This window comes from Punctularia strigosozonata (assembly GCF_000264995.1).
Source record: "Punctularia strigosozonata HHB-11173 SS5 unplaced genomic scaffold PUNSTscaffold_6, whole genome shotgun sequence".
NCBI lineage: Eukaryota > Fungi > Basidiomycota > Agaricomycetes > Corticiales > Punctulariaceae > Punctularia > Punctularia strigosozonata.
This window is the reverse complement of record NW_006767438.1, coordinates 554,276-576,821: the sequence shown is the minus strand read 5'-3', so window position 1 is coordinate 576,821 and position 22,546 is coordinate 554,276. Positions and strand designations below refer to the sequence as shown.

General features: G+C 53.5%; 8 protein-coding genes across 8 annotated transcripts; 5 read left to right on the top strand and 3 right to left on the bottom strand.

The window, feature by feature from the left end:
- The first annotated feature begins 1,991 nt into the window (after positions 1 to 1,991).
- On the top strand, positions 1,992 to 3,573 carry PUNSTDRAFT_102410 (Aldo/keto reductase). The gene is made up of 8 exons (XM_007383527.1): positions 1,992 to 2,123; positions 2,190 to 2,287; positions 2,347 to 2,432; positions 2,501 to 2,728; positions 2,792 to 3,011; positions 3,068 to 3,117; positions 3,188 to 3,344; positions 3,405 to 3,573. The coding sequence occupies exons 1-8, from the start codon at positions 2,114 to 2,116 to the stop codon at positions 3,561 to 3,563; spliced, it is 1,008 nt and encodes a 335-aa protein (XP_007383589.1). The 5' UTR covers positions 1,992 to 2,113; the 3' UTR covers positions 3,564 to 3,573.
- Positions 3,574 to 3,579: 6 nt separating this feature from the next.
- PUNSTDRAFT_86963 (uncharacterized protein) lies at positions 3,580 to 4,731 on the bottom strand. The gene is made up of 5 exons (XM_007383526.1): positions 4,651 to 4,731; positions 4,396 to 4,574; positions 4,162 to 4,342; positions 4,030 to 4,102; positions 3,580 to 3,971 (listed from the first exon to the last, which is right to left on the bottom strand). The coding sequence occupies exons 1-5, from the start codon at positions 4,669 to 4,671 to the stop codon at positions 3,778 to 3,780; spliced, it is 648 nt and encodes a 215-aa protein (XP_007383588.1). The 5' UTR covers positions 4,672 to 4,731; the 3' UTR covers positions 3,580 to 3,777.
- Positions 4,732 to 5,693: 962 nt separating this feature from the next.
- On the top strand, positions 5,694 to 9,122 carry PUNSTDRAFT_67859 (uncharacterized protein; the record flags this gene model as incomplete). Its single annotated transcript, XM_007383525.1, has 4 exons — positions 5,694 to 5,848; positions 5,907 to 6,057; positions 6,114 to 6,370; positions 9,002 to 9,122. The coding sequence occupies 4 exons, from the start codon at positions 5,694 to 5,696 to the stop codon at positions 9,120 to 9,122; spliced, it is 684 nt and encodes a 227-aa protein (XP_007383587.1).
- Positions 9,123 to 9,182: 60 nt separating this feature from the next.
- PUNSTDRAFT_134062 (uncharacterized protein) lies at positions 9,183 to 9,716 on the top strand (the record flags this gene model as incomplete). Its single annotated transcript, XM_007383524.1, has 6 exons — positions 9,183 to 9,194; positions 9,254 to 9,275; positions 9,334 to 9,369; positions 9,426 to 9,450; positions 9,502 to 9,616; positions 9,675 to 9,716. The coding sequence occupies 6 exons, from the start codon at positions 9,183 to 9,185 to the stop codon at positions 9,714 to 9,716; spliced, it is 252 nt and encodes an 83-aa protein (XP_007383586.1).
- An 898-nt stretch (positions 9,717 to 10,614) lies between these two features.
- Positions 10,615 to 13,367, top strand: PUNSTDRAFT_126120 (uncharacterized protein; the record flags this gene model as incomplete). Its single annotated transcript, XM_007383523.1, has 2 exons — positions 10,615 to 13,057; positions 13,118 to 13,367. Coding segments are annotated over 2 exons (2,692 nt in total), but the record flags the coding sequence as incomplete, so codon positions are not given.
- Positions 13,368 to 14,295: 928 nt separating this feature from the next.
- On the bottom strand, positions 14,296 to 15,873 carry PUNSTDRAFT_67710 (uncharacterized protein; the record flags this gene model as incomplete). The annotated part of the gene is made up of 7 exons (XM_007383522.1): positions 14,296 to 14,476; positions 14,533 to 14,690; positions 14,816 to 14,975; positions 15,046 to 15,170; positions 15,222 to 15,305; positions 15,354 to 15,557; positions 15,610 to 15,873. The coding sequence occupies 7 exons, from the start codon at positions 15,871 to 15,873 to the stop codon at positions 14,296 to 14,298; spliced, it is 1,176 nt and encodes a 391-aa protein (XP_007383584.1).
- Positions 15,874 to 15,963: 90 nt separating this feature from the next.
- Positions 15,964 to 19,137, top strand: PUNSTDRAFT_52353 (NAD(P)-binding protein). The gene is made up of 10 exons (XM_007383521.1): positions 15,964 to 16,151; positions 16,212 to 16,367; positions 16,422 to 16,508; positions 16,561 to 16,971; positions 17,026 to 18,096; positions 18,156 to 18,311; positions 18,365 to 18,459; positions 18,513 to 18,587; positions 18,640 to 18,899; positions 18,958 to 19,137. Exons 1-5 carry the CDS (start codon positions 16,074 to 16,076, stop codon positions 17,878 to 17,880), a joined length of 1,587 nt encoding a protein of 528 aa, XP_007383583.1. The 5' UTR covers positions 15,964 to 16,073; the 3' UTR covers positions 17,881 to 18,096; positions 18,156 to 18,311; positions 18,365 to 18,459; positions 18,513 to 18,587; positions 18,640 to 18,899; positions 18,958 to 19,137.
- Positions 19,138 to 19,147: 10 nt separating this feature from the next.
- On the bottom strand, positions 19,148 to 20,134 carry PUNSTDRAFT_86954 (S-adenosyl-L-methionine-dependent methyltransferase; the record flags this gene model as incomplete). The annotated part of the gene is made up of 5 exons (XM_007383520.1): positions 19,842 to 20,134; positions 19,598 to 19,783; positions 19,370 to 19,550; positions 19,265 to 19,305; positions 19,148 to 19,212 (listed from the first exon to the last, which is right to left on the bottom strand). Coding segments are annotated over exons 1-5 (543 nt in total), but the record flags the coding sequence as incomplete, so codon positions are not given.
- Positions 20,135 to 22,546: the final 2,412 nt, after the last annotated feature.

Below are 22,546 nucleotides of genomic sequence, written 5' to 3'. Positions count from 1 at the left end.
CATTGCGTCGTCTTGGCCCTCCTGCGCCCTATATATGTCTTTGTGGTCTGAATTGCTTCAGGCACTGTACCTTGATAGAAGTTGCGTAAGGCGGATATCTCCTGCAAGTTGCGAAACCGAGCATAGCGGCAATCACAAGATCTTTTGAAGGCTGGGGTCCTAGAGAACGAGTCGAGGTCATCCTTGGGCGTTTCGTGTACTCAGAGTGCCCGAAGTGCATGCGTCGTTCTCAGGTAGCAACTATGAGTCACACGTTGACCTCGGAATGTTGTGCGTAAGTAGATGGACTAGACTCGTCGATTGTGTGAGGATGCGGCGTATCTCCTAGCATTGAATGTCGGAGAACATACCGCGATGTATGTGCTTTGGCCCATTTGGTCTATACTGCGTGCCACTCGGATGTGCTTGTACTGCGGAGGAAGATGGAGGGCCTGATGCAAGGAATACGCGCCACAACCGAGTCTGACAGGGCGCGAATTAATGGCTCAGTCGAGCTACCGAAAACATGACGAGGTCAAGAATCAAGATGCGAGTGTTTTCTTTGGTTGGATAGAGGAGGTTCACAACTTGGGCACGAGGTTGAAAACAGAAGCCAAGAAAAACTAGGTTCCATGTCTGTCGCGAGATAATACATGTACAGCAATATCATGGATGATATTCATACCATGTCCGAGCTTGGAGGCTGTTGGGTGAAGTCGTTCGCCCGTTTTCTGTTGCTTGCAACGCCACGGCGTTCTCGGAGCTCTCTGCCACAGCATCTCCTGCCCCCCTTCTCGGACAGCACTACACGAGGGCCAAATACGCTTGGGATCATGTAGAAGCCTCTCTACTTCCCACATCAAGAGCCGCTCATGATAGGTTGTATCCGAGACCGCGTCACAAGTTACTACGTCGGGCCCGCCAAGTTCACAAACCCGCTGCCCTTCGCCCTCGCGCGCAGAGGAGACACCGACCCGGGACAGTACGTACTGGTGCTTGCGGCGGGCTCGTACGTCCCCGGAGCTCGATACCTTGCTATCCTCAACTCCACGTCGCCCGCCGAGCTTTCTCGGGACGGAAGGCCGCTGTTATGGGTCGTGCCAGACGTAGAGATGACGCCGTCGCAAATGCCCGGCAGCACGCTCGACGAGCTGCTCGCCATCACCTACCAAAGCCCGCCGCTGCGCTTGACGGGCGGCATGCGCCTGGACGCGCGTGCAGCGCGGGGACGGGCGTTGCAGGCCGAACTTCTCCTCAAAGAGGACGAGTTGCTCCGGGTGTGCTGCTACTGCGGCAGCTTGGAGAACGGCAACTGGGTCATCTCGGATCAGTTCGAGAGGTGTAGTGGAAGCGGATACAGCTCACTGTATCGATGCGGCAATGTATGTGATATGTTTCAGGCTGCCGTTTTGAGAACGACATAGGATCTGATGGGTCTACAGTGCTCGCACAGAACCTTCGTAGGCCGTGTGCTGGTGGTGCTTGCTCGCAAGATCTCATCGTGGCTCGGGAACCACCCATGAACGCTGAACGCGCTTCAGAACTCTACCCCGAACTGTCCCGCCTCTGCCCCCCCTTGGTAAACTCTCAAAGCCATGCGTTCTCCATGGGTCATTGTACTTGTTTGAAATGATCGACGGGCTCTTATGCATCGAGGATAATATGGCCCCAGCGAGAGATCGGACACACCGATGCTCTGGAGCATATCGCCCGCATTTCGAGAAGAACAAGATGTAGCGTTTCAGTACGCACGATGCTGATCACCCTGCTGAGAGGCACGCAACCGATTTCGCACGCCCTCCGACCCATCCTTGACAGATCACTGGATCATTGACCCCGCACTTTCCCTCAGTCCGTCTTCTTCGGAGCGTGGGAGCAATGACCTATCGCGGTTGCTGACATCATCATCGCCGGCTCATTCCCAGGCGCCGATGTCCACGGAGGCATTTCTCCGCATCCAGCAGTCTTCATCGTTCATCCCTTCATATCGCTCAATACCCTACCCAACAACCGCGAGCCAAGGACGGTCCAACGACGGAGCCGAACGCGCGTCGCGACCCATGTCGTTCTATAGCTGATTCATCAGCTGCTCCGCTCGAAAGTACCAGAGCCCAGCATACATCAAGCGCTCACGATGCTTGGCGGTCGGTATTGACGGCCAGCTCATACTCGCCAACGCTCTATTCAAGATGTCTCTTCCCACACGCAAGATCGGTCACGACTCGTCACCGCCATCGGGTTCGGAGCCATGGGTTTATCCTTGTGGTACGGGGACGCGTACAAGCAGGCGGACGAAGTGCGCTTGAAGGTCAGCGAGCACTATTTAAGCACAGCGCAGCCGGGGAGGGCTCACACTATTCATCCCAGTTCCTGGACGAGGTATACGCTCGCGGGGAGCGCAACTGGGACACCGCGGACGTGTACGCTGACTCTGAAGATCTCATTGGCAAATGGTGCGGAAGACTTCCCCAAGGTTGTGCCACCGATTTTGCTGATCCAGCGACATCCGGTCCTTTCGCAGGTTCAAGCGCACGGGAAAGCGGGACGATATATTCCTCGCGACCAAGTTCGGCTGCGGGCACGGAGAGAAGGACAGGCTCGTCCGCGCTGACCTGGGTTATGTACGCGAGGCGTTCGAGAAATCGATCAAGCGCCTCGGCGTCGACCACGTCGACTTGTACTACCTCCATCGCGCGGACCCGACCGTGCCGATAGAGCTCACCGTCGGCGCCATGGCCGAAAACGTCAAGTGAGCCAGCCTCCGTCTTCTCAACGCGAGCTGCCCGGGACGCTGACGTTCTTTCCGCCACAGAGAAGGCAAGGTGAAGTATCTCGGCCTGTCCGAGGTGTCGGCGGCGACGCTCCGACGCGCGCATGCGGTGCACCCGCTCACGGCGCTCCAGGTGGAATACTCGCCGTTCGACCTAAGCCTCGAGAGCCCCCAGCTTGGTTTGCTCAAAACCGCACGCGAGCTCGGCGTCACCATCGTTGCCTATTCTCCGCTCGGCAGGGGCCTGCTGACCGGCGCGATCGTGAGTATCGGCGTCCTGTCATTGCGTTGGACTTGACCTGACGTTCCCTCGCACAGAAATCTCCAGACGACCTTGCGCCGGACGATTCCCGGCGGTGGCTTCCTAGGTGAGCAGAATCAACCCTCGTCCGAGAAATTCTGAGCGGCGCTGACTCTACCCCGATGACGAATGCTCAGGTTCTCCAAGGAAAACTTCCCTAATGTCCTGAAACTGGTCGACGGTCTCAATGCCATCGCCGCCAAACACGGCGCGACTTCCGGCCAGGTCGCCCTCGCGTGGTTGCTCGCCCAAGGCGACGACGTTATCCCCATCCCCGGCACGACCAAAGTCAAGGTAAGCGATACTCAAGTGTACGCGCACCCCGATGTTATTGATGACTGACTCCCTCGGCAGAATCTTGAAGACAACCTCGGCGCGCTGTCTGTGCAGCTGAGTCCGGAGGAAAGCAAGGAAATTCGCGACGCGGCGGAGAAGCTGGAGGCCATCCAGGGTCCCAGGTATCCCCCGGAGTACGTCGCGATCGCATTCGCGGACACGCCGGAGCTGAAGTGAAGCTTTGCGAGTGTCTGTATGTCATCTTTATTGTTGCTATGTATGATACGGTAAATATGCACAGAGCAGGGCATGTACGGTCAGCATTACATGGCGCATAAAATGAGCGGATTATACAAGGCTTCAGCTGAGGGAAATTCGAATATGGTCACCGTGGACGAGAACTGCGAAACAGGTGGAGGGTGGAAGGAAGACAAAGACGGGTACGGGTGTATCAGTAGCGCAACCATCCGCGTCGCATGAACATATTGTCGGAGTCCGAGTCGTATTCGTCGTATTCACCATCCTGCTGCCGGACGTCGAACTTGATAGTGCACTTCATTCCGTTCTTTGCGTAGTTGAGTTGCGCGCCGTCGACGACGACCGTGCATTGCCCGCGCTTGACGGACTTTGAGAAATAAGGCGCGCCTATATAGTGGATATGTGAGCGCCGAGAGTAGCCCACGGGACAACGACGTGGACCTACCGCCTATCGTCCACATGTTGCCTTTCAGCTCTTTCATCTCGTCTCCGAACAGAGCAGACACCTGCGCCGAGTTCTATAGAACGAAATGTCATCAGGACGGCTTATGCGGAGGCGGAACCTGACAAGGCTTACGTAGTGGATGATCGTCACTGTCGACTTGGGCTTGTTCTCCGGTGTCGGCTGGATGAGAGTCCCGATCTCTCCAGGGCGGAAAATCGCCTGGAAGTCGTCGTAGTCGATCACATCATCCACCTTGACCGTCTTCGGGCTCCCTTGGAATTTGCACGTATCCGACTTGCAGCCCTTCTTCAATCTGGGGGGTTTGTCGCGCGTATATAAGCACATTTGCATCGAGGTAGGCGCAACGTGAGCACTCGCTGATCAAAAATGCGCTTTAAGATAAGCCGACGTTTCTTCTCCTCCGTCTTCGCAGTGGCAGCAGCCGCCTTCGAGGAGGAAGGGCCCGCCTCGTTCGTCAGGTTGGGGGTCTTGCGGGCGCGTTTGGCGGCATGCTCCGACTCCGACTGCTCGAGTTCGTTCTCAAGCTATATTGAAAGACGCGTCAGAATCAGAAGCCGGACGCGTCGGGGCAGACACGGTCGTGTGAGTTCGAATGCGTACCTGGATGATGCGAGCTTTCATGGCCTCGATCACGTCTGCGCTCGCTGGAACGCGCGGGTCTATGCGCTCCAAATCGAGTTCGACTGTTATTGTGGCAGGCATGGGATGGAGAAGAAAAGCCAGGCGCATCGCACAGAAGAGCGTCGCGTCAGAATACAATGTGTGAACAGAGGCATACGACGTACCTCCTCCTGCGACTACGATAACGCGTTTGCGTTTCGAGCCGGCGCGGGCATTGGCTGAGGATTCCGCGAGCGGCGCCATTCGTACCAGAATGTCAAGTAAGTATATGAGGAGGGACGGAGAAGGCGTGTTACAGTAACGGGCGACGCGTTTGTGACAGACGTGTCAAATGGTCACACTCAGATTTTCAGGCCACCACGGTCTCGACGACGGACGTTACTCTCGAGCGGCTTAGGTGTTTGCGCTTTGAGTCTAGAATGACTGGTCACTTTCCAACAGCCCAAGATCTAGTGATCATGGTATCGCACAGACCGCATCAGTCTTGTCCAAATATTACCAGCCACTGGGCACAGTCGCTGGAGTAACTCGAGTTCCCTCCTATGATTGTTGCTCGGCTGGCTTCCCTACGTCCTGAATGGACCAAGGCTGTTCGATGATAGCTATGCAGACTCGGCTATAACTCGGCCTAATGGTACAAGAACCAAGGCGACATCACGCATGATGCTTGGCGATGCAGCGCGCGGGGTATTTGAGTACAATGCTCTTGACTTTGCTGTGCACTGATGGTGAACCCTCAGGTAGACTTGGACAACATCCTACCCCCGAAGGCACCGCCGTATCTGATCCCGTTGAACCCGTGCTGTGATATTCTTGGATGAATCAAGTGGCATTGCATCAATGCACCTTCGTGCATCGGCGTTGGCCTCTTCTCGTTGCGATTGGAGCTCCTTGTTCTATGAGACTCAGTGTACTCATGATATGAGCTCGCATTGCCAGTGGCATATAAGCGACGAGGCTGACGTTAGAGATAACAACCGGTTTTCTTGCCTTTCAGATCTTTTTCTGCTTCTGTCTTCAGTATGCCTTCGCCGATTGATTTTACACTGGGCGCTTTGGAGATCGGTACATTGATATCCACTCTACTCTATGGAGTGATGAATATCCAAGCGTACACGTACTACACCGCCGATATCCAAGGATGTAGTCGCATCCGTGCATTCGCCACGATTGTATGGTGAGGACTCTCGCGATGATCATTTCATCGTTTCTTATAATCATGTCTCTTGCGATAGGATTCTCGAAACATTGCATGCTGCCATCTCCTGGGCATACATGTACAGCGCCACTGTTACTTACTACGGGCAGCCGGCCCATCTTACTTCGGTCCCTTGGTCTCTATCCGCGACAGTGGTCATAGGGGGGACGGTAGCTACTCTCGTGCAGGTAAGCATCATACGCCCGTCTACCATGGAGTTTCTTCATTCAATGCTCATATACAGGCGTTCTTCACCTACCGCCTTTGGAGATTGTCTCGGTCGCTCTATCTCGCCATCGTCGGCTGGGTGTTGGCTATGATCCACCTTGGCGCGATACTTGCGGTCGGCATCCTGGCTTCGGAAATCAAACAGCTCGGGGTCTTTGCCGAACGATATCTATGGGTTGCTCTCCTTGCGATCGCTGACTCGCTGGTGTTGGACATCTTCAACACTGTTGGGCTGTGTTACTACCTGAACAAGCAACAAACGATGTTCACGAGGTATTCGAACATTTGGTGTCAGGTCAGCAGGAATGACTCACTTATGCTAGAACATCCTCCATATTCGACCATTTGATTGCATGGACGATAGGTGAGTGTTGTTCATGCCATATGCATACTTTGATACTGACGGTGATATCAGAGACGAGCTTGATCACGAGGTATTCACTCATATGACATTGTCTGCACGAGTTCAGGCAATTTACGGTGTCAACACAGTGTAACGTGTGCCTTCATGTTGATCTTTGTGCGTGATAAATTGAGGAAATCTACTGAGCATCTAGCTGACTTATCCATGCGAGCTAGTGTGCAGCCATGCCACATAACGGTATAGCCCTGCACTTAATCCATTCTTTGTCGTCCTGATGCATGCTTGCAGCGTTGTGGATCGCCGTTGACATCTTCTATGCCAAGAGTGAGTCGACCTGCTTCGGCGGAAAACTGTTGATGATGAGGTGAAAACATATTGTAGTCTTCTCTAACAGCATGTTCGCGTCGTACGTTTAGGCTCTAGTATTCATCTACGCGTTGCTAATCCTCGCCCGTCCTACAGCCTGAACGCTGGGCGGCGCTTAAGCCAACTTGGAACCCTTGCAAACCAGCCAAATCCATACCAGTCAAATCAGCGTAATGCGTTCAGGGATACCATCGAGATTTCCAACACATCTGCTGCTTCCTACAGTAAAGTGTCCTTGGATGTACGCATCTTCATCGATGGAGACCGTTACGACGCTGATATGACCAACGCCCATCCAGTCTCCGGCTCCGCCGGCGGACAGCTCTCATGCAGCTTGAGTAGACGTTTCCATCGTATCGCGGCCTTTCTCGGCGATATATAGATGGAAGATTGCAACCGAGGCATGCACAGGAGATCGATGGCGGTGGTGAGTTCTGATGTAGGGTTCTGCGGCGTTGGAATATAGCTAGTAATAGGGTCTTGCGTTCACATCACCTGTACTGCTTGGCATGTTCCTGCTATTGTGGACATTGCGCAGGTAGAGAGCACGAACGTGCTTGATGCCGGTGAAGTAGAGTTCATGATTGGTGCATGTATATGCATGTAGTTGCATGATGTGGCAGCACCGGTACAGTACCTATCTGCGGTTGGCAGCGCGTGTGAGCATCACACCAACTTGGAGCGCTTACCACCACGTCGTTTGGAGTAACTGCTGCCCATCGAGTACGACACCGGCACCGAAGGGCTCTATGAACTGGATCTCATGGCGATTTCCTCTAGCACGCTCGTCTTGGGTTATTAGCTTCCCATGCTTTAGGTCAATGAGCCTGGCAGCTTCCGAAGAATGTGGCAGCAAACTGATTCTGCAACTACCTGTTCAGCTTGCATTCCCGATAAAAGACTCGCTCTCCATGTTAGGAATGTGGTACCGGTGCCTCCGATAAGTGCAGGATAGCAACTGTCAAGTTCGCCGCTGACGAGGCGCCACCACCCGATCACCTCGAAATACAGTCCCGTCTTTCCATCCGCCTGTTCAACTTTGTTTCAGGTTATAATGCTCGGTACAGAAGTCAAGGTATAGTGGCAGCATCTGGTCTCAAAAGTGAAGGAATCGATTGCGACATCACTGGCAGGGTGTCCGATTACACGCTTGGGTTCAAATCAGTCTGCCATACTGAGTGTGGCTGGGGAATCCTGAATCTTCCGGAGACTCGGATGCTACAGCTACTCTCGGAATACTGGGCATATTCTTGGTATCGTCTAGTTACTGAGAACGCCTCCTTTACCGCCCACTATTGGGTCCGTTCCAGACGAGATAGGTCTCACGGCAATCGTGAATGCGGGATTGTGATTCACGATGCAGCTCACGATGCAGCTATTCGTTATATAAAGGGCTACTGAGGCTCTTGACTGACCGAGTTAGTCGACTTGACTCCCTTCCTGCAATCGGTATGGTCTCTCAACCCGAACTCTCCCTTGGTGCCCTGCAGGTTGGCACACTGGTGGCTACGTTGCTGTATGGTGTTATGAATGCGCAAGCCTATGCGTATCATACCACTGGTGCATCGGGAAGCCTCCTCCTTCGAATGATGGCCGCAGCCGTATGGTATGTCGGCGAACTATCCAAGGACTCATGGTATACGATTCACCCGTCTTTTCTTAGGTTTCTCGATACCTTCCATGTTGTGCTCTCTTGGATATACTTGTACGACATCATCGTCACTCATTTTGGAAAACTAGACCACGTCACATTCATTCCTTGGCCGCTTGCCGTGATGATTGTTGTAGGCGGTACCGTCGCCGCTTCAGCGCAGGTACTGCCGATTTTGTGAGCGCGCCTAGCATTGCTGATATCAGTCCTAGGCGTTCTCTACCTATCGCCTGTGGAAACTATCACGTTCTCTAGACCTCGCCATGATTGGCTGGGGACTGGCGCTTGTTCACTTTGGTGCAAGAATTGCCGCTGGCACAAAAGCGATGCAAGCGGGGCATCTCGAGCCATTCATGAATAATTCTTCTTGGATTGTTCTGCTTGCGATATCCGTATCTCTTATACTGGACCTGTTCAACACCACTGGTCTCTGTTATTCCTTGAAAGCACAGCACTCAGAGTTCAAGAGGTCGGACCACTTCCATTGCCGTTTGGATTTCATCTGAAAATTTCCCTCTCGAAGGATGTCTTTGCTACTTGACAAGATTGCCGCATGGACCATAGGTTCGTTTTATTTTCTTCCCGCTTGGCACGCAGTGAGATCCCGCTTTCAGAGACCAGCCTGCTCACGAGGCATGTTTTGAGACTGATTCATATTTCTACTTCGCGATAACATGAAGACATCCAGTTTGACTTGCTTCGCGATGTTGATCCTTGTAAGCGGTGTTCGTCGTACTAAGACGATGTGCTGACATGGTTGCTTTGATTGACATAGTGCGCGGCTATGCCACAAAATGGTAAGTGCGGAACACAGAGCGACAAGGATATCGACATGCCTTCTCACTGTTCATTCAGTGCTGTGGATCGCAGTTGACATGTTCTACGCCAAGAGTACGTTCCTCGAGATGTCGCTTATTTGTTGACGACTACTGACTTATACCTACCAGTATGCTCGAACAGCCTGTTTGCGTCGTAAGCACATAACTCGACTTACAGTGAGCTGAAAGGTTTGAACTTCGACAGTTTGAACGCTGCGCGACGTTACGCTCAAGTCCCGGAAACGCGCCCTGCGCGAGGTATAGTACGGAAGCTCATCGCGGCACCGCTGAACGGTTCCGAGACCGAAGTATCGGTGGATGTAAGCATGCTCACCGCGCGATTCATCGCCGCATCCTGCAACTGATGCCATGTATCAGAGCGCATCCATGGTTTCAAATAGACCCGTGATGGTCGCCTAGGTGTATTGCAAGGAGTGCGACATTCAAAGTATCGAGTGCTGCATCGCAGGTTTATGTGTATATATTTGTCGCAAGCATATCTCGAGTCTAGTCCTCGAAGGCTCCGCCCCGCACGGGACAGGTGCGATGCCATCGGTTAAGGGCGCGTCTCGCGCTGCAATCTGCAATGATCGTTGCCGTTCTTCATCCCTTCCTTGTCGGTGAGGGTATCGAGACAAGCAACACCCCGGCAGTGAGGGTTCTCCATTTCGATCAGCGCCATCAACTTGCACCTGCGCCAAATTCAGGCTTCCATGAAACGGGTTCTTGGCCTCAATGAAGAGTGGATCCAAGGTGAGGTCTGCCCATTTGAGACAAGGAAGGATGAAATGAGCGAGTGACCGGATGACACACGATTGTGACGGACGTGACTAAGCCCCCGATAGCCACGGATGATCGATGATCTTCGGCGTAGACGGTAGACCTCTGGTCGTCTTTCATATCGGTTACCGTCAATCGCCTACTGCAAAATATTGTTGTTCATGCTATCTGGCAACATCAATCTCGCACAAGTTTGGCCGAACGGTTGCTGGTCGTAAGGTCGTAATGACAATGTAATTGTCGATCCCGAGGTGAGCGGATAGCGGGACGCCTATTACACTTTCTTGACGCGAGGCGTATAGCTGTTACGCATTACGTTCGCTTAGGATGAGGCCATTCCCGCACCGAACGCGCACTGACCAACTACCAAGGCCAAGACATATATAAGATTCACTCTCGACCCTCCGTCGAAGCGTAGCTACTTCTCCGGAGATTGGAATTCATAGCGGGACAGAGGTTCTACCGTCCTCAGTGAGCATCCATCGATTGAAATTTCTGTTTCGTCATGATCGGACGCGCTGACACGTCTGACAATCAGAATGGATTTTCGGTACTTGCGCGAACCTCTGGACATGGAGAGGGTGGAAGGGGCTCATCAAAATCGCCTTCGCGAGGACGAAAACACTCTCTTAGCGTGCTGCTGTGCATTGCAGAGACTTGACCCGAGCGATCCTCAGGTTCCCCACTACGCTTTGCACCTGGCATCTCACTTGACACGACGGTATACGTGCATAGACGAAGCCGACGATTTAGAGCAAGCTCTGAACGTTTGTCAATGGGCACTTCAACATCCCGATTTACCAGCTGCGTTACGCGCCGCCCTCCTGGATCAGCTGGGGCGGGTGGTCGGACTCCTATGGAGGCGCGATCACCGATTACCCCTTGAAGAAGCCCTGTCCGCCCACCTTGAATCTTCAGCCTGCAGGAAAGCGCATGGGCTCGACGAGTCCGATAACATCTTTTGTGTAGCAATGGCCACATTCTACTTGGCGTTGTCCGACCCTGAGCCTTCAGCCGCGCTCTACGACTCCCTTGCTCTCATGAAAACAGCTGCGCGGACGGCTAAATGCGACGAGTTCAGGGCGGAGTATCTGACTGTTGCATGCAATATCCATATCATCATTTACGAAAACGTCGGGGAGAACTTGTTGGATGACGCCCTCGCGATGCTGAAGGAAGCTGTCGGTTTAACTGGCCAAGACAGCCCTCATTACGGCCTGGTTTTTATGCTCCTCGGTGGGGTGCTATGGAAGAAGTTTCAGTCCCGAACCGTTGATGGCACTTCCGAAGATCTCGAGGCAGCCCTGCTCGCCCTGAAAAGGGCTCGTCGCATTACCGCAACAACATCTCCAGCGCTACACCGTCGAATTATGCACAACCTTGGATGGGCATTGTTGACCAGTTTCGAGCATACCGGCAACATGGACGATCTCGATGAGGCTATGGAGATAGCACGCGAAAACGTGGCAACATGGGGAGACGCAATGTCCCGGACGGTTGCGACCCGCAAGTTGCAGTTGTGTCTGCGGCGGCGTTACGAGCGGCTGGGCATTCCCGAGGATCTGGATGAATCCATCCAAATAGGACGGATGGCTCTGGAGGCTACTCCTTCAGGAGACTCCGAGCGATCATACAATCTCTGTTTGCTCGCTTCCAGTCTCTTACAGAGATACACTCGGTCACACGCACTCGCCGATCTGGAAGAAGCGAACAACCTGTCGAAGGAATCCATCATGGGGCCAAAGGATGTCCGGTTTGGCGTCTACCTTCGCACTCTCGGCGAAGCGCGGTTTCATCGCGCTCTGGACATCACGCAGAACCTTGACGAACTACGAGAAGCCGTGCAAGCTTTGAGGGAATCGCTGGACCTCATCCAAGCGGAGGACAAGATAGGAAGGATTGAGGTCATCGACAGCCTAGCGTCAGCCCTCCGAGCGCAATCACAGATGACCAACTGTGTCGACTATTTGGAGGAGGCGGTCGCATTCCGGCAAAGTTGCCTCTCTGATATTCCCAACGTACGACCGGACTATCCTCACATCCAAGCACTCCTGGCCGACGACCTCTCTGCTTTACATCGCTTGGTGAATCGACCGAACGATTTCCTTCAGTCTATGCGTTTTTTTCGAGATTCGGTCAAAAATCCCTACGGCAATCCCCGAGATTCATTGCAGTCGGGAAAGCGATGGATACAAGCAGCAAGAAGCAGCGGATGTTCCAATCTTGTCTTCGAGGCTTATCATCACACTGTCGGGCTTTTGCCTCGTTTAGCCTACACAGGCTACCACCCAGAAACGCGACTTCAATTCCTCAGGGACACGCCGGGATTAGCGATCGAAGCAGCCAATCACGCGCTCTTGCATTCGCGGACAGCGGAGGCGGTCGAAATTTTGGAACAGGGTCGATCGGTGCTTTGGAACAGGGCACTTCAACATCGCTATCGGTTTGACGACCTTCCGCCCCACTTCGCTGAGCGGCTCAATGCGCTCACTGCCGGATTTGCGAGGCCTATCGGAAGAGAATTAGCTGGGGGAAATATCAGCGACTCGGCTATGTCTCAGCGTCGCCATCTTATTGACAAGTTTGAGTTGGTCTTACGCGAAGTAAGACAGACTCCAGGTTTCGAAAGCTACTTCCTTCCCAAAAAGTGCTATGCACTTCAAGCCGCGGCGGCGATGGGACCTGTCGTACTTCTGCTCGCTGGCGAGACCCAGTCCCACGCCATCATCGTTCGTTCATCCGGAAAACCACAACAGCTTCCGCTTTCGGTCACGTCCGCACGTTTGGCAGAGTTCGCCAGCATGTTGTCAGCCGAAAATACAACTGCGCGCCGCCGTGATACGTCTTATCCCTATGCTCCAGATGCCCACCGTCTCCACGTCCAGAAACAAAAGTGGAACTCCGAGAACTCCTACACAGGCATCTTAGCAGAGCTATGGCATCAGGTTGTCCATCCGGTGATAGCTACGCTCAACCTGCAGGTCAGGGCATGACGTCTACCTATACCGTAGCTTGCTCACCAAAACCATCATTTGTCTCAGGGATGTACTTTGGACCAGCGACCACGGCTTTGGTGGTGTCCCACCGGCCCCTTCACCTTCCTTCCGGTACATGCAGCCGGTATCTACTATGGAAGGAATACAGACGTGTGCACGTCGGACTGTGTGATTTCATCGTACTGTCCATCCCTACAGTCCCTTATCAAAGCACGCCAAGATTACGATCAATCGTCTGACATCGCGATCTTCCGTGTTCTGCTCGTCGGTCAGCCTGAGGCACCCCGTTGTACACCACTACCCAAGACCGTCGACGAGATAAACGCGGCGGACAGAATCATATCCGCTTGCGATGCCGACATCCGCGATGCACGCTGCACTTCGGTACTGATTGGCAAGAACGCCAGTGTGGGGGAAGTGTTGAAGGCAATGCCGGAGGCGTCGATTGTACACCTAGCCTGCCATGGCTCTCAGGATCAGCAAGATCCCTTCCAAAGGTCCGCCGTCGCTTTCTGAGCTGAGCCATAGTGCGTTTTCGTGCTGACAAGGGCATGCTACAGTGGCTTCGCAATGGCCGACGGAACTCTGACGGCGTCACACCTTATGGAGCTTCAACTGCCCAACGCCCTCTTTGCCTTTTTGAGTGCTTGTGAATCTGCAATGGGAGATCAGGTAATTATCCCAAAACTTTTCCAGAATCGTGACGGGACTTACGGCTGGCATAGAGCTTGCCGGATGAAACACTGCACCTCGCAGCGACGATGATGTTCGTCGGCTTCAAGAGTGTCATCGGAACCATGTGGTGCGCGTACCACGTAAAGCATATCAACGCTCAAATTGACAACATTGTAGGTCAATGAACGATTGCGACGGCCCGGAGGTCGCCACCAACATGTACCAGGATCTGTTCGGGAATAATCCTTCTGGTCAATTGGACATGGAAAAGATACCAAGGGCTCTCGATGCCGTGACACGCCGTATGAGAGAGGATGGTTTGCATCCTTCGCGATGGGCAACGTACATCCATATGGGCATTTGAGGCACCGTTAGCAACCACATGGACGACCATGCGTGGTGTCCTACCGCTTTGCGATGCAGGTTACAATACAGTCGTCTTAGTCGATGATTATCGGAAATCATAGTCAATTGTCGCAGCTCGCCTAGACAGACAGCCTGATACCGAGAAAAGCATGAACAAGTTACCGACGGGGCCCTCGAAGCGATTATGCCGGCGGCGGGGGCGGGGGCGGCGCAGCATCTTGTCCAGACGGCGGCGGAGGGGCCGGGGCACCGGCGCCGTTCGGAGCTGGAGGCTGACCGCCTGCCTGTTGCCCATATTGCTGCTGCTGGCTCGCGAGCCACGCCTTGAACTCAGGCGTGTTGACGTCGTAGCCGTAAGCAGCCCTGCATACGTACCATCAGCCACCGAGCGCTTCATTGCACTAATATGATAAACGCACCAATACTGTGCATATGCGTCCAGTGGGCTTTGTGACGCGCCGGCGGCAGGAGCGCCTCCTGGCGGCGCGGGCGCGCTACCATCTGGAGGTGGAGGTGGAGGCGCGTCAGGCGGCGGGGGCGCCGCGCCCGGTGGTGGAGGAGCCGCTTGCCCCGGATACTAATCAGCAACCAAGAAAAACGCAAGAGGTATCGTCAGTAAGCAACCCGGGTGACGATCTTACGCGCAAAAGTAAAGCAGGCACTGCGCGGTAAGAGGGGGGATGAGGGTAAGAATATACATACGGCTACGGCAGTGTAAGCGGCGTACTGCATCTGGGCTTGATGGAGCTCCATCTGCTGCTGCTGGACAATGACTTTGACCTTGGCGTGTTCTTCGCGGACAACTTCGAGAAGGTCGTCCGTTAAGACTTTGGCGCGCGCTACTTGACCTTCGTCTGGTCCTCTGAAGAGAAGGAACATAAGCGGACATGAAAGGACCAAACATGGAAGACGAGGTGGAATGCTCAACACACGTTATATGGATGTACATGGGCTCGTCAGCCTCACGCCCGGTTTCTTGATCGATGAAACCAGAGCCCTGGCCCTTGATCTGCACCCTCGTTCCTGTCTCCTGCTGGATGTATTTCACGAAGATACCCTTTGAGGTTATGAGCATTTACCAGCAATACTTCAATACGGGAATACTCACTTGCGGACCGACAACTTTCGCGCGAACGTTGAACGCCCTCAAGGACTCAAGACCCACAGGTACCTTCTCTTCGGGCCATTTACGCTATGGTCATCGTAAGCAACAGCCAAATATACTGTGAAGATGGTGTACCCTCTCCCTCGGCTTCTTATCATCCACCAGCGGCCCCATGTCCATGTTCAGCAATTCATTGACCTTATCGATCGCCTTTTGCAGTATCTCTTGGGTAGTCGCAGAAATATGAAGGTAGAGAGGCGGGTCCTTCTCCGTTGCCTTCGACCTGTCGGGGTACCATGTGCCCTTCGTGCTCACAGAGGCCCCGGTCTCGTCATGAATCTGAGAGGGTCTGGTCAGCCAAGCGCCACGCAGGTTCCGCAGACAAACGTACCTGCTGTTGCGTACCGCCCTTCGTAAGCATGTACCGGTTCCGCACGTCGTTGATGTCGATGTCGTACGTGAAGTCTCCGTCGTGCGGGTCCTTCGAGCCTCCGAGTCCGCCTGCCGCGTATTGCGCCGCGATTTTGGCGGCAATGGCGGCGGCAGCGGCCGCGGCGTCGCTCGCGGTTTTTCCTCCTTCTTCCGTCTTTGGGACCTTGGCCGGAGTATCAGGAGCGGCCTCGGCGGGATCGTCCCATTTGCGCTTGGAGGACATTGGTAGTAGTGGTGGTGGCAAGAAGTCAAGGTCGGGCGGAAGTCGCACGGCTGCCTTGGCTCTCGCTTTCCATTACCTCTCGATGTATTGGACTCAATCAAGCTCGTGCCGGACTTTGACTGCTCGGCCATTCTAGCGGGGTCGCCATCTGTATAAGTGCCTGGGCTGGTTTCGCGGCGTTTTGTCTCAACATTGACTCCATGGATCTGTCCAACTGGCACATCGTCGTTGCTTGTATCCTTGTGGTGCTGTTGTACATTGTATACAACGACAGGAAGGTACGCCCAACAGTCACAACTCTCTATGAAGTCGAGTAGAACGCTGAAAAGTGGCATTAGCTCTTAGCTTTGCCTGAGGAGGCGCGCATACATTCACCAACTCGGATAACAGCGCAGTCTGCGCTTGAAGCAGCCAAGGATCTCGTCGATGATCCCGTTCGGATTGAGCATTATCTCCCCCCTGCCACTGGTCGAAGATACATTGTCATAGGAGGGGTATGCTGCCCTACGTTTTGGAGTCTGGAATGTCTGTGCTAATCTTTGCGCAAGGCTGGCTTCCTAGGAGGATGGATTGTTCGGCACCTCATTGAACGCGGCGAGGATCCACACAAGATCCGTGTCCTAGATATCAGGGCGGTGAGTAAATGCTTGACCTTCTTCCGACCCGGCCGTCAATTCCCTGTTCCAGCCCACCCGGCCGGACCTAATCAGCGGCGCCGCTACCCTGGTGGACTTTTACCAGGTCGACATTTCCAACGCCGAATCCGTTAAGCGTGCCTTCTCCGCACCGTGGCCCGAGCATGCCTTGGACGCTCCTCTAACGGTCTTCCACTCTGCCGCCAACATCCGCTTCTACGAGCGCTCGCCAGAGCTCTTTTCGCTGTCCGCTGCTGTCAACGTTAGAGGCACCCAGAACATCATCGACGCAGCTCGACAGTGCGACGCTTCTATCCTGGTGTATACTTCGTCTGGTTCCATCACGTTTCACACCACGCGATGCCTGCTCTGGCCATGGGAGAAACAACCGGAGCGCGTCGTTCAGCTTCTGGACGACAAGTCGCCCATTCCTTTGAAACATGAAGAGTTTTTCTCTAACTACGTTCGTCATCATCTCCCTCTCCCTAATGATGCCCGATACTGATTCTTGTTCTAGGCGGCGTCAAAAACCATCGCTGAAGGACTTGTGCGCTCCGCGGACAAAACTCCGTCGGGAACGGGCGTTCTCCGAACAGGATGTATCAGACCTGGAAATGGAATCTATGGCACGGGCGGCGATGCACTTTGCGGCGCACTCCTCGTTCGCAAATCAAATCAGACATGGATGGGCAACGTTTTGCACAGTTTCGTTTACGTCGAGAACTGCTCCTTGGCCCATTTGAACTACGAGAGGTGTCTCATCGAAATCGAGAAGGCGAGCCAACGGGGAAGCGGCAACGACGAACACAAGAGCGACGTGACCGACATAGGCGGGGACGCGTTCACGATTTGCGACAGTGGGCCGGCTGTGACTTACGGCGATGTCTACACCCTGCTTCAAACGCTCACGGCCGGCACAACCACTTTCACCACTGTCTCTCCGACCGCCATGCTCCTCCTCGCCCACCTCGTCGAATTCTATTACTTGCTTCGCCATCGCTTGATCAAATCGACATCGGCTGTTTCCCGCCTTGCTGGCCGGTGCCTCCCATCAGTGAAAGGGGACATCCTCGGCCTACAACCTTCCGCATTCCCCTTTACCCTCTCGCATCTCATATTCTCTGATTCTCGTGCTCGCCTTCCGCTGTCCTCCGGTGGGCTTGGCTATAGAGGGCCCTACACGACTTCGAAAGGTCTATGCAAGCTGGTGGAAGAGTACGAGAGGTCAGGGCGGAGGGCGGAGGAACGAAGTTTAACGCTGGGACTGGGGATGGATGTTGCACCACGTGCCACCCTCGCGGCTGATCTCGGGGGAAAGGTAAAGAGGATCGGACAGAGCCTTGCCGAAGAGGCAGTCGGACTCGCGAACTAATGCCGAACAGCATGTTTTTGTACACATTTGCTTGTTTGCTATGATTGTTTCATCATACTTGTTGTACGGATACTGCATAGTATCAGGAGCTATAGGTTATTAATCAGTGACATCGATAGCATTATCTCTACGATATGCCCAGTCCGCTTTCAGCAACTCCACTCCAATGGCCTGAGCAAGCGGCCAAGGTACCGCATTCCCGATCTGGCGATGTATCTGAAGTGTAGTATTGCATCAGCAACCGTCCGAAAGGCATGTGCATGTACACGACTCACCATCTTCACGCCCGCGGGACCTGTTCTGATATCCGTGGGCGCTTCTGTTTCCTTGCCCTTTTCGGTTGGCGCTGGAAAGCCATCTGCAACGAAGAAGAATTTATCCGGGAAGCCTTGGGATCGTGCGAGTTCCCGGACAGTCAGCATGCGGCGACACTAGATATGTACCTTCAACTGAGTATTTGCAGGCAAGAGCACGAGAAACTAACGAAAGGGTGTAAGACTGCACTCTGCTTGGCTGTCGGGCCGATGTTTGTTACTGTTGTGTGGAAATGGCCATCCTTACTCAAATGCTTGAATGGCCCTGAGAGTAGAGAGTCAGTGTACAGGAGGCGCCGGTGCTATGTAGATGCGCACCGGATATAAGTCCTTTACGAACCACGGAGGAACCCGGCCCAGCAATCTCATGCGACCACAACTCCTGGCCCAGTGCTAAGAAACCAACATGAGTGTGTGTTCTTGGGCAGCGACGAAGAAGACACACATCGATAGTCGCCGTCCAGATTCGTTGCAAACACCCTCTCGGCCGTTTCTCGTGACAAAGGCACTGTAATATGTTGAAGCTCGAGGGCAGCTTCTCTTCGGCACTGGGCTTGGTACCAGGTCTCGGGCTCGCGTCCGTACTCAGTTTCCGTAGGGCCCCAGCGATCGCTATCGTCGTCACATACAAACGAATCGACAATGCGACCTTGCTCTTCATCCTTGTTCCTCACAACCTGGCCAGTTTCGGAGTCCGGAATGTGGCTACAGTATCCATTGTGATCAGCAAGCTTAACCGAGAATAGATGGGGAAAATACCCACTAATCCCATATAGATAGGTCGCCGATGGCATCTTCCACCGTCACTGCGTGGAATGGAACCCGTCCATTAGCGGTAAACCTGACCTTTTCATCATCATGCAGGTGTATACAGTAGCCAGTGCTCGGGAACACATGGCTCATCTCAGGGAGACGTGGCAAGCACAGCCCAGAGCGAGCAGCGATAAGAAAGAACCGTTGACGGTGTTGTGGTGCGCCGTAATTGCCCGCTTGGAGAACCCCACATCTCACTTGGTATCTTATCAATATGTTCATTGAAATCCGAACATATAAGGCGAAGATGAACGCACGACATTGTAGTCAGTGCATGGTACAGCAGCCTGAGACCTCCCTGCACAAACACGAAGGCATTTTTAAATAGACGCGACATTGCTCAGATATCAAGCATATCTCACCATCTTGTTGTGCTCCGGATCTTCTTGACCTGCGCCAGGGTCGTACTCAAGGAAACCTGGTACGTTCTCAAATACACAGTACTTCGGCTGATACACATGGACGAAGCTGAGCATCGTCAGCATCAAGCGACTCCGCGGATCGTCTTCTTTGCGGTACATGTTGAGGGCGGAATGCGATTGGCTGCAATGGTGTTTAGACAGAGGATTCAGCAGTAGAAATTGACCTACCATGGAAATCCGGCGAGTATCACGTCAATGTCTCCTGGTAAAGGAGGCTTGGGAAGCAGCTCCGGCGGATGAATTTGCCGAGGCGCATCTTCTCTGCAGGGCTCGGCTTCGTTTAACATATCTGCGGTGTATCGGAGCATCTCGTTAGCACACTGGTTGTACACAATCGTCTGGGGAGAATTGGCACTGTAGTAAAGTATAAACATGTAATCAGAGAGTGTCAAAAAGCAACTGCTATACTTACCGGATTGTTTGACAAGCACTGGGCAGAATCTCAATAGCGTGCGTCACCTTCAACAGCCCCGCGTCCTGCATTGAGAGACTGAGGCCGCCGGCTCCTGCAAAGATATCTAGCGCCCGTAGTCTTGGATTGGAGCAGAGGAAGGTCTCGTGTTCCTTTGTGCAGTCAACGCATTGCCATAATTCACTAGGATTGAAAGCAATGCGATCCGACCAGGAGGGGTGTTGAACGGTCGGGAACTCGTATCGCACAAAGAAGTGGTTGATCGATTTGGACAGCCAAGCAGACAGTTCGTCACCAGGGAGCTCGCACGCATGTCGCACGTAGCACCGCCGAAGGATCAGAGATGCCCGGACGGTGATTTCGGTCTTCGTAAGAAACAACTGCCGCTATGTCATCCGGTAAGTAGCACTCAAAAGTCAGGCATTGAGGGAGGCACACCTCATCGCAAGGGAATCTGTTGGGTAGATCCCTCATGTTGTGAAGCCGCTCAAAGAGCATCACCTTAACTTTGGGTTCCGAACCCCCAACAATCCTCTTGATTTGGGCGACATGACAAAGGCTTTCGCCGGACCGTGCTTCGAGGAGGACGAAGTCATGCAGATGATACTCATTCCCATCTAGCGAAACGGTATCGTCTGCATAGCCTGTTTGTCGAGAACAAACGGGGCAACTCGACGGCTGAGGATGACGAGCCACATTCAGTTGGAGGTCCTTAACTGTGCTGGATTCCATCTCATATGCGAACCTTAAAGTACATCAGCTATGGGCCATATTCTATTCTTCGCAATGGAAACAACTCGCCTACAACTATACTTGCTAGCTGACGGTGACCTCGACTGCGCCTCGGACGCGGACCTTTGCTCCACATTCACGATGAGATCGATCTCTTCGACGAGCACGTCTTCGCAAGCGTCCGTGAGGAACAATTCACGAGGGACAATATCGTCCACAGCAAATCCGATATCGATGGCAGAGATGTACCATATGACATGAGCTTGTCGGGCCTGATCGTCGAGCCTAACGACCAAAGCTAACCTGTACAAGCATTAGTAGACTATGAAAGGGTCGTGGTCGGATGACTCACTGAAAGTACACTGGTCTGCCTTGGCGCGGGCGTACACGCACTGAATCGCCGGTCTGTACATCATGTATCAGCTTATCCAACCACACATCGAAAATTCGCTTACTATACAACAGGCCTTGCCAGCAACGACGCGTCTGGAGTGTCCGGTGCAGATAGGCGTGCAGGACTTATTCCCCAACTTGGAAGATACGAGCGCGGCGATCGGTACGTCTTGCGGCGTCGTGGACATAGGCGCTTCCTCAAGAGGCGGGTAGCCTAAGACTGCAAACCTTTCCCTAGGCGGGAAATACAAACTGGCCAACCGCTTGACGAGATTCGTGACTCTCGTCTTAGTCTGGAATCTGCCGGAAGCCGCCGCTGAGTCGTAGTTCATGCGCTTGCCGAAACCTCGTCTTCTTGGGCGTCGTGGGTTATCATCGCTATCTTCGCAAACGAGGCCGTGCTTGCGAGGAGGACGAACAGAGGGGTCATAGTTCGGGTCTCCAAGCAACAGACAATGGGTGATCAAGGGCGACTCGACCAAACGAGACCAATCCACAAAGTAGAGGTAGACGACGTCTCGGACTCGTTTCATCTAGTGGATAGGTCTCAGAAGATCGCCATAACCGTGAGTGGCAGAGAGGCGTGTACTTACGATGCTGACATTTGAGAGGTCATCGGGGTCGAAAAACCTGCGAAGTGGCTGATCGTACTTCCCTGCGAAATCCTCGATAAACGCGTCGTATGTTTGTTGTTCCTCGGGCTCGGTGAGATTGTCAACAGCAAAGGAGACTACATGCTGAGTAATTCGGATTGGCGTATAAAACGACAAGAACATATCACTGTATCCGATTGAGGGGCGTAGCAGCTTGTACCATGCATGGTTTGTCAAGATCCATAGCTCGCTATCAGATTAATCAAAAGAAGGACATGGAATAGGGAGGGCTGAGAAAGAACCTTTCAATATCGTCGTACTCGACGAACGTTTTACGGATAGGGCCGAGACGAATGGTCGTCCAGACCGGCTCAGAAACAGTTGCGTCTTCATTAGCATCACTGTCGGCGGCTTCTTCATCATCACTATCTTCGTCCTCATCGAATGCCGGGCAGACAGACCCGGTGCCCTCGATGCCGCACTTTTCAAGATCTGTGCCTTCGACAAGATCGCACATCGTCCGTGTGTCGGCAGAGTAGAACGTGAAATTTGTTAGCCACCGAACAGGCAGATCTCGGAGAGAGGTCCCCGAGTGTACGTCGAGTTCCGCGGGATCGTTATATTGCTCCTCCGGGATGACGGGCGGAGGATATTGATAGTTCGGCTCCGAAGGTATTTCTGGCTTCTACGTGTCCAATAATGAAGAAGAATAAGCGCATGATGCGGAGAGGATCAAGAGACGCACCTCATCCATCGGCTGTGCGTTGCTGCTGCGGCATACTGGGTCAGTGCCGGAAGATAGAGGCACAATGACAGCATACGAGTTATCCAATCCATCGTGAAGCTCACGGTCAGACGCGACCTTCTTCCGAGATCTCTGGAGTTACGATATAAGCGTATGAACGAAGATTCCCGAGCAGAATTGGCGTACTGTAGTAGGAACCTCTACCCCGTCGAAGATCAACCGTCGTTTCCTCGCACTGCTGC